Source organism: Filicampus tigris, chromosome 16 (genome assembly GCF_054856515.1).
Source record: "Filicampus tigris isolate MCC_2025a chromosome 16, RoL_Ftig_1.0, whole genome shotgun sequence".
In the NCBI taxonomy this organism is placed as follows: Eukaryota; Metazoa; Chordata; class Actinopteri; order Syngnathiformes; family Syngnathidae; genus Filicampus; species Filicampus tigris.
Genome location: NC_141232.1, coordinates 15,950,547 through 15,960,801, shown reverse-complemented (window position 1 = coordinate 15,960,801; position 10,255 = coordinate 15,950,547). Strand labels below are relative to the sequence as shown.

The 10,255-nt window shown below is 39.8% G+C and overlaps 1 protein-coding gene across 2 annotated transcripts; it reads left to right on the top strand.

Moving 5' to 3' along the window:
• The first annotated feature begins 49 nt into the window (after positions 1–49).
• st13 (ST13 Hsp70 interacting protein) lies at positions 50–9,791 on the top strand. Of its 2 annotated transcripts, none has more exons than XM_086056378.1 (13): positions 50–215; positions 590–724; positions 2,332–2,380; positions 3,341–3,434; positions 3,814–3,887; positions 3,968–4,034; positions 4,574–4,658; positions 4,741–4,851; positions 5,144–5,246; positions 6,316–6,432; positions 7,285–7,330; positions 7,533–7,630; positions 9,214–9,791. In XM_086056378.1, the coding sequence occupies exons 2-13, from the start codon at positions 615–617 to the stop codon at positions 9,349–9,351; spliced, it is 1,092 nt and encodes a 363-aa protein (XP_085912504.1). In that variant the 5' UTR covers positions 50–215; positions 590–614; the 3' UTR covers positions 9,352–9,791. The 2 variants fall into 2 exon arrangements, with proteins under 2 accessions (XP_085912504.1, XP_085912505.1); XM_086056379.1 differs by lacking the exon at positions 50–215 and adding an exon at positions 225–285.
• The last annotated feature ends 464 nt before the right edge of the window (positions 9,792–10,255 follow it).

The following is a 10,255-nucleotide window of genomic DNA, read 5'->3' as shown; positions in this document are numbered from 1 at the left end:
AAGTATATGTATGTACTACTACAACTACTACTATGCTTGAGGCTTCACTCTAATGCCTGTAAGACAAAGATCGGGGGAATCCACTGTGAATGGGGGGTTGTCTAATTTAGTGCCTGGATGAAAAGACAGGAACGACGCCTGCTCCAAGGAAGCAGATTTGCGACGTTCAATATCGACTTCTACCTTCTGTGTTAAATCTGCAAGTCCTTGCACAGGTGCGTGTAGTTAATTGCTAGTACTGACCCAAATGCCTCAACGTACAATATTGCTTTTCTTTATAAACTGGTAAATATTGCAGTAAGCTAACATTTCGGACGGGATCATGCGTCAAATGTGGTTCTAGTCTCTCGAAACTTCTATCTTGCCCTACTGCCATTAACAGTGACTCGCGATAGAAACTGCTTCTGTTTTTTGTTTTTGAGTTAATATGACCATTTTGAGTCATTTCTCACAAAATGTTTGTGGACATACATAAACATGCGTTCCGTCCATGCACGCTAGCATGTAACGGCTAAGCTATCTAACGGCAAACGGGCATTGTGCTAAAACTTGGTGATCTTGAGTGGTTTGTTTTTATGATGCCACCCAGTGCGTGTTGGACGTGACAGAGAAGCATGGACGCTCGAAAAGTGGCAGAGTTGAAGGGCTTCGTGCAACTATGCGAGTCCAATCCCGCCATACTGCAACTTCCCGAAATGGCTTTCTTCCGGACCTGGTTGCAGAGGTTAGTTGTGCCTCTTAAAAGGTGACAAGTAACTTATGTTTGTGTCCGTGTCGTTCTGGGTCACGCGCGGTGTTCTTTTGATATGTAGGTCAATATGTCACTAAAAAATTTAAAAAAAGAAAAAACGTGACCACGTACCTGTCAGGTGCAGGCAACTTGCAAAACTTTATGTACACCTGCATGAGTTTGTCAAAAGCAATTATGCACAGTTTTAATTGAGGGGATACTACTCAAATGAACAACGCAATTCACAGCAGGGGTTTGATCCATGAATCAACCAATCAGTGGCGTGCACAGACATTTTGGGGGGCAAGTGCGCATATGGAATACCTTTTTATAGAAGTGTACATTTAAAAAAAAAAAACATTACACATACATGTTGAATGCTCCTCTTTCTTGTTCCTTTTTCAGCCTCTCCTTTCTAGGCATTATGGCTTACAATTATAAATAGAAAATAAAGATAAATAGACCAGTTAGTAACCAAAGAGACCAAGTCTATGAGAATAAGACTGACTTGTCATGACAAGAAGGCAAAGGGTATTTTTCACAGGTAATTGACAATTCTGAACTTCCGGGCATTTCTGATATTTCCACAATGCAATTCATTACAAATGCTTCCTCTACTCTATGAAAACAATCGACCGACGATGTAATGTATTGTTTTTGCCTCTGACTAGCATACAGACCAGTCACATTGTTATTGGTAGTCAAAAAAACTTTCAGCACATTTTGAAGTTAAAATAATCCTCAAAAATAAATTATTATAATAAAAATTACAACGATGCAAAGTCCAATGATTTTCAATGCACGTACCACAGAGAGCTTTGATTCACCGTCATTAATTGGATGCGGTGGTCATCACGTTGTCTATTATTGATTTGGGGTAGAGCGTTAAACTAGCTAATCAGGTAGCCAGTTGGCTAATTTATGCTCATTTGTTTTTGCTGTACTTCACAACAAAATAATTCCAGGTAGGGCAAACAATACAATTTCTCTAGATTCATATGCTAGTAACACAGAGTTACCTGGCTGGTGGAGCAGAGGAGGAGATACCTGTGTGTGTCCCTCTGTGTCTTCCAGTCGCAACACTGCTGTGCTGCGTTCTCGTGACAAAGAAAGAGAGAGACACAGTTCGGGTGTGTGTTCGGAAGGGGCGCATATTGGGGCATTATTTGCACGCGTTTAATTGTGCAGCTTTTCTATAAGATCGTGTCAACATTGACCTCAGTATACTGTTTAAAATTAAAAAAACGAACTTTGCAAAGGGCACTTTTTTGAGACAGGGCAGAAGGGCAAGTGCTTCAGTGCCACCTGAGGTCTGTGTGCACGCCACTCCAACCAATACATGTCATTGTTCAATCAGAAGTGTTACTGAACAGTCGTCTTCATCTTGCTGTTTACATTAAATGGGCAAGTTGTGCAAAAAGTACTGAAATAATCAACTATTTGAGCAGTTTATGAACAATCTGCAAATGGTTAACACATTTTCAGTGTAATTTAAATGTACAGTACTTCATCATTTTAATTGTCATGCTAAATATGTTTTGACAATTACATGTGTCGCATAAAATTTGGTATGGCTCATAAGAATGTTGTCTTCTCTGCAGCATGGGTGCAAAGATACCTTCCCAATCCTCCCCCAAGGGTCATTGCCAGGTAATGCATGAATTGTTTTCATTTTTATCATTTACCCAAATGTTCATAATTTGTTGCTTTTATTTGGTTTCTCAACAAGATACATGTATTACAGTCTACATGTACTACTACCACTACTACAGATAACATTCATAATTGATGAGTATTTAACCTCGTTGTCTTGTTAGCCTCTGCACTTTAGTAGGGAGAAACAGACATGCTGGTAATATTTTATAAACAACAGGAACTGATAGAGATGAGGAATGGACAAATGTCAATTACTTGATTTATTTTACTTATTGTGTGAAATTAATTAATAGTGGTCAAGAAAAACTGTTGTTTTTTGGGGGGAGGTTACCAAGTACCAAATGATTTTCTAAACCGCCCCAAAGCATGATATTTTTTAAAAATTATTATTATTATTATTTTTAAGCCTTTATTTAACCAGGAAAAATCCAATTTCTTAAGGGAGTCCTGGCCAAGAGGCAACACCACAACCCAAGATGTTCAATACAGATTTAAAATAAAACACAAACAGTAAGAACAATAAAAGTCAAAAGAGACATTTAGAAACAGCAGCATCAGCATAGTGCCTGGGTTGGGCCATATGTGGATAAAAGGTCTCCATAATCCAGCACTGGAAGAAATGTTGCAGCAACAAGTCTCTTTCTTACATGGAAGGAAAATGATGCTGCCATCAACATGCTATGGGGCTGTTTTTATCCAGCAGGAACTGGGACTTGATCAAGGTGGAGGGAATTCTGAACAGTTCGAAATGCTTGTTAGTGCTGGCGCCAAACCTTGATACTTCTGCTAGAAAGCAAAACATGTCATTTACTATACACAACGACAAAGCACATTAGCAACAAAATAATAATTGACGGCAATCTTGAGCGCATCTAATCGAAAGGTTTTATTGAAAAAAGTCAATTATTGAAGAGAGATTCATTTCGGTTAATAGTTGTTGTCTCTGGTTTGTAGGGGGAGTGTCCTTGTGGTCCTCCTCCCACATCTACGGCTTCCCCAACTGAGCCCGAGCCTCCTGTTCCATCTGAAAGCGAGGAGAGTGAACTTGGTAATTATTTTCACTTGAATACTCCCTCAGTCAGGGTTTTGGTAGCTATCTTGCTATGTTATTTATCCATTCTGAGCCTTCTGTTATTTTGATGTTTGAAGGGCTAATATCTAGTGAAACATGCTGCACATAAGAAAAAAAAAAATCATATTTCAGATGTTATGTTAGCTTTAGCGCAATACTTCATGGCAAGAAATGTCCCTTAATTTAACTGCCATTGATGAATTTACGTACTACTCTCATTCAATCCCAAGAACAATTTTTTTTCATTTTTTTTTTCCAAATGTTAGTGTAAAAGAGGGTCTGAAAATGTCTGGCAGTGAATGAGTTCAAAAGAAAAAAGTGTGATTCCTCTTTGCATGCACGCTTGCTTTTTCAGAAATAGATCTTGAGGGTGTCATTGAACCAGACACGGATGAACCACAGGAAATGGGAGATCCGGATAATGTTGAGGTGAAATGTTCTCCTTGGTAGATTTGCAAACAAACGTGCTTTTCTGTCATGAAGATTTAAGTGTGTGCACATTCACTCAGGTGACAGAAGAGATGATGGACATGGCTAATGACAAGAAAATGCAAGCCATTGATGCTCTTGGAGGAGGTTAGTGAATATTGACATGCCAAACGTGCAGAAGCGGGTTATCGCCTGCATTTTGTCGTAACTCAAAAATTGTTCGTGAGCTCTATGAAACTTTGTGGAGGAATGTGACAAAGCAAGCTTACATATTTGTGCGGAACCAATTTTTTTCTTGTTTCACTTTGACAATTGTGATCCTTACGCTCATGGTATCGACTTTTGATGGCTGTTGTCAACCAGTTTGTAAGCAGATCACTGCCGCCTACAGGACTGGAGTGGAACATCATTGACCATAGTGTTTACTTAAAATGTTCGCTGTAACTATTTTATAACTTGCTTTTATATAATTGGCTGCGCTGGGGAAAAAAAATAATTACTTTGGGCCTCACCTCTTCAGTGCTGCGAATTGAAAATATTCTCTAGGGCCCCTTTGAGCTGTGGGCCCTGAGAACCAGCCTCACTTTTGCCTTTTTAGGTTGCCCTGCTGCTCTGCCTTTTACACTGTTTGGCAGAGTTCTGAACACTACTGAAATGTCTGAGTTGATCATTGCCGTTTCTTGTAGGAGATCTGCAGAAAGCTCTGGATCTTTTCACTGAAGCTATCAAGCTGAATCCCTGTGTGGCCATCATGTACGCAAAGAGGGCAAGGTGAGATTATCTACATGCCAAGATTCAAATCATTCCCCAGGGACAATTTGTCATGGTACTCATGTCCTGTCCTCTGTTTTAGTGTTTACATTAAGATGCAGAAACCCAATGCAGCCATCAGAGACTGTGACCGAGCCATCAAGATCAACCCGGACTCGGCGCAGCCTTACAAGTGGAGGGGGAAAGCTCACAAGTACCTTTTGTCATTTGTGTTGAGACTTCTAGATAGACAATCTGATTATTGGAACTGCCATTATAAGGATAATAATGTTCAGTTATAATTGACATTGTGGTTTTAGTTCGTCATGGTGTAGCTCTGCACTTCAGTTGGTTCCAAGGGCCCAAAATAACAGTGCTGCAGTCCTAATTTTTTTTGTTCTGCCCTTTCAAAATAAGTGCGCACAAGATGGAGAACGATTAGCAATTTTCATTATTTCCAATATGAATGTCTTACGAACTACAATGATGTATGTGTGATGTTTCAGGCTGCTGGGCCACTGGGAGGAGGCCGCCCGGGATCTGGCCACAACATGTAAACTGGATTATGATGAGGATGCTGATGCACTGCTGAAGGAGGTCCAACCAAAGGTCGGATAGATAACAGTTCATATGAGGTCGCTTAAGATCAAAAATGTTCTAGAACCTTTTCATGGGTAGTTAGTACAGTGGTACTTCTACTTATGAACGTCTCTTCATATGACATTTTAAAATTACGAAACGCCTCAACAGGAAAATATTGCCTCTTGTTACGAAAGGTAAAAATACAGTTTGGGCTGCTACTCGCAGCTCCGGAGTTTCGTGAATGCAACATACTCATAGCTGCTCTGCCATTGGCTATTACCTAGCATCTTCCTGGCATCCCATTTGCTAAGAGGGACCTCTACCGTATGTGTGTAGATAGACAGGTAGATAGATATATATGTGATAGATACATCTATGCAGCGTCCTTGTCATTGGCCCCTTGGGCCACAAGATGTTCCGATAGTTTTACGTGAATTAGAAACGAGGAAAAGAAAAAAAGGAGAAAATTGGTTTTTTTTGTCCATACAAACAAAGCAAGAGATAGTAGAAAAGTATGAAAAAAAAAGTACGTTTGGTTGAGCTCTCCAAAGAATATGACTCTATCGACAGTCGCCATGTTATTAAATCAGTTGTTTACAAAATGCCAGGCAAAAAACACTTCTGAGAGGGAACCTGAACCAAAGAGGGCAAAAAGCGATGAGGACAGCAATTAAAAGGTAAATGACCATCATTTTTATTCTTTACTCTATTTTTTGTTTTTTACATTATGCACAACTCTCATTTATTGTGCAAAAATCTAATTGTAACATGTATTTGTTACATGTTTTGATGCATTTTTATGCTTTATAAAACATTGATGTCTGAATATTAGGGGGGCTTGGAACGGATTAGGGCATTTACATGGAACACACGTCTCTACTTAAAAAAAATTTCTACTTAAGAAATTTCTTCCAGAACCAATTAATTTCGTAAGTAGAGGTACCACTGTAGTTGGTTGCTGAAGTAAAAATACCTTCAACTGAAAAGTACAATTTCTATTCCCATTTTATTGACTAATTTTCCTTGCACAGCAACCGGGCTCAGAATGGAGCATCAATTTGACGCTAGTGTTGTACGCTCTTTCTTCTCATTTCAGGCTAACAGAATCATCGAGCACAGGCGCAAATATGAACGTAAGCGGGAAGAGAGGGAGATCATGGAGAAACAAGAGCGTGTCAAGAAAGCAAGGGAAGAGCACGCTCGGGCTCAGAAGGTGAGTTATTTGGTTAAAAAAATAATAATAATAAGTAGACATGCAATGTTTTTTCACAATTTCAAATGGGTCATATGTGTCTGAAAATATTTAGTTATTTTAGTATACATGCCAAAAGTAAATCCTCTATATGCTTCCTTTAAATCTGTATCTGCTTTAGGGGGTCATTATTGCCTATTTTATGTATAAGTAGCTAGACTTTGTGGATATTCTGTCCAGGATGCTCTTTCTTTCACAATCATATATAGTGGCGGTACCCTCAAAACAGTTGAGTGAATGGCACAGGCACATCTTCCATTTCATTTGGGATCAACAAAAGCCCAGAGGTTAAATAGCTTTTCCCTCTTTAGAGGCTCATAATTCAGCCAAAGTACTACTTCAGTCCGTATTGGTAGACAAATCAATTAATGTGCTATAAAAACGACATAATTGTAAAGTCTGAGTCTTCCCGGTCTGTTTATTACTTTTCAAAATAGTGAAATGAGAACCCAAGCTCTCGGGGAATGGTGTTCTATATTTAATTTCTACTTGAATGTGGTGTATGGAGTTTCACTGCTCCTACGATGGCCATGTCTGACACTGTGATGATAGTTAGCTAGATAATCGGAGTCATCTGCTATCATCCCAAAACAACCTGTGAGCAATTCTGCTTTGCGAAGCTTAAATCCGTTTTCATTGGCACATTTGGGGAGCCATGGGGGGGTGAATTAGAAACAGTTGTGATATGATGTAGCACAAAACTAAAACCTTGTCCAAAGTACCAGTAAATTAATATCTTTCTGTGAAAGTGCTGTTTTGATACATAGTGGAAAAGCGATATACAGTAATAAAGTGTCTTTCACCTCCCTGCAGGAAGAGGAAGCCAGAGGAGGGGCAGGAGGAGCAGGATTCTTCCCAGGTGGGAATGAAAAATGGAGTTGCTGCACTGTTTAAAACAATAGAGTTCTTCCAATACACCAGTGGTCATGGTTCCTAATTATCAGAGCAGTTCAAGTGAATGCATGTTTTATTTCGGCATGCTCATGGACTATTCACAAAAGGGCTGTTTGGCCTCTGGGTGAAATTTCAAGACGTGATTCCAAATGTGTGCTTTGACGCAGGTGGTGCAGGATTCCCCGGCGGGTTCCCAGGCGGAGCCGCTGGCATGCCCGGTCTGAATGACCTCTTGCAGGATCCCGAGCTGCTCACCGCCATTCAGGTGACTCGCTGCTCCCTGGCGCTGCTTGATACTTCGTGACCACAGCCGACACCCTTCAGTCTCGGTTAAATATTACCACAGTCGTAACCAAGGCCATAGTGGGACTCATTTTCAGTCCTGGAGTTTCAGGGATCAGACACGCCCACTTTAGTTCACCTTTTAATTGAGAGAGGCGATTTTACACTTATTTACACAAAAAGTTTATCAATATAAAAGATTAGCATCCACTCCGTTATTGATATTGCATTTGATCAAAAAAACAAATTTACAGTTGAATGCGCATACAAGATTACGATCAGTGTTTATTCGAACAAGTATGAAAACAGAAATGGTTAAAATAGTGAAAAGGGGCCAGTAGGAAAGTATATATAACATGGAATAAGACATTTTCCACGTAATTAACAAGGCACATTTAGCAAATGCTGTTAAACCAGCAAGATTAAGTTGGCTAACACTGCACTTCGTGTTAGTGCTCTTATTTGGAAACTTATTCACACCACTTCTGGTGCACCACTTGGCCAATTCTCGCTAACTTTAAGACAGCATTGGCAATTGTAGGAGGCTTCCCCATCATGCTTTGCTGCCAGTACAAGCAGGGGCGTAGCCGGAAAATTTTCTGTGGGGTGGCCAGGGTGACGCAACACCTCAGTGAGGGGCGGTCGTGCGTGCGCCGTCATTCTTTATGAAAAACAATTACTTTTTGGCCATGTTGCTTGCTTGCTATGGTGTGAAAGTAATGATTTTGATCTACGTTGACTGTAAGAGTTGGATGTTCTTTAACTCATTCACTGCCAGACATTTTCAGACCCTCTTTTACCATAACGACAGATCATTTTAGTTATCATTCAAATTAATTGTACATTTATTCTTTCAATATGCAGTTTATATTAAAAAAAAACTTGTGTAGCAAGGGGTCCAAGAAAACTGCACCCTTGTGAAAATGGCAGACAAATCAGATATCAAAATTTTCCTCCCCGCACTTAATTGTTGACCTTTTGATAAATTTTGGGAAAAAAAAAAAAAGCTTTTTTTTTTTTTTTTAACTAACCCCCAAATTTTTTCAAAAACACAGATTCATAATTTTTACATTGAAAACGGGGGTGGAAATGTGGAAGAAAATTTGCGGGGAAAAAATCGGAAAATACCCAAAAGTTAGTCAAGTTATCCCTGGTGAATATTGCAGTTTAGCCCAGCGGGAATTCGCTACAACGTCCAGATTACACAATCCGGGCCGGGTAGCAACTGAGATTCACTTGTGGGCTGTAGCAATCTCAGTTCGAACCTAGTCACGACTTGTAGCCAATCTAGAACACACCTGAGCCAAATGCCAGTTCTGCAAGCGACGTCAAAAAAGTTCTTCCATCCATTAAGCGTACTGCAAAAAAATATAAAAATAAAACAATGAAACCGACATTATCTGGCTTTTGCTCATCAATTGTGACCTTCAGACACAAATCATAATTACCGGTACCATATTCTACATCGGTGAGGAAACCTGTTAACTATGTGAGGGTGTGTAGTCTGCAAATCTTGGCCATTCAATTTTCTAAAGTATTTTTTTTCTCACCCCTATGAAACACCAGGACCCGGAGGTAATGGCCGCCTTCCAGGATGTGGCGCAGAACCCAGCTAACATTGCAAAGTACCAAAGCAACCCCAAGGTCATGGCGCTAGTCACCAAGCTGAGCTCCAAGTTTGGGGGCGCTGCACCTCAGCCGTAGACTGGGCTAGACCAGAGATGAGATGAAGATTTTGTTCGCTGCCGCAATCTTTTTGAGGGCTTTTCAGTAAACCTATGGTGCGCATATCAAAACATTCTCAGTTGGTCACTTAATCGGAGTGCTTGTTTTTAGCGGAGCTGGGGGTGAGTTCAAATCAAAACTATTTAATCAGTACTAAAAGCAAGCGGGGAGGTGTCTGGGGCGTATTCACATGACCTCCGTAACTTGAATTAGCTGGCACTTAACCACACACCCGTTTCTTGCATTTGCAAGCTGAGAGCTCCTGCTCTCTCTAACCCATTTTTACAGTCGTTAAAGGTGAGGGGTTTGTTCCGATTTTGGAACCAAACCAATTTTTGTTTCTATTGTCATTCAAAAAAGAGGTATGATGTCAGACCCATTTGGGGAAAATGGTTAATAAAGCTTGTTTCTGAAAGGCATGTGACCTGTTTCTTTCAAACAGCAATTGCACTCTGCAAACCAAAATCATCGTGGAGATATTTTTACATAAATGTATTAAATTCAACTTTAATAGTCATCAATTTGTGTTGAGCATTAACTGCCTTGCACATCCACATCGAATAATAAAAGGAAAATGCTTTAGAAGTGTTTTGAGTTTCATGAAAAAAAAATATTGTAATATACATTGCATTTGGAATTGGATCCTATGAAATCTGCACACATGACAATGACAAAAAATGATTTGAATTATTTCTAAATTATGAAATTGCATAATACTTTTAGTGTGCATCCTTGGTAGGTAACAATTACAAGCCTGGCACACACATCTTTGGGTTGTTTCGCCCATTTTTGTAGCACCACTAGTGCCATAGGTTGGCTGACGAGTGTCTGTGTACAGCCAGCCATTTCTAAATCTCTCCAGAAATGTTCAAATTCAAGTCTG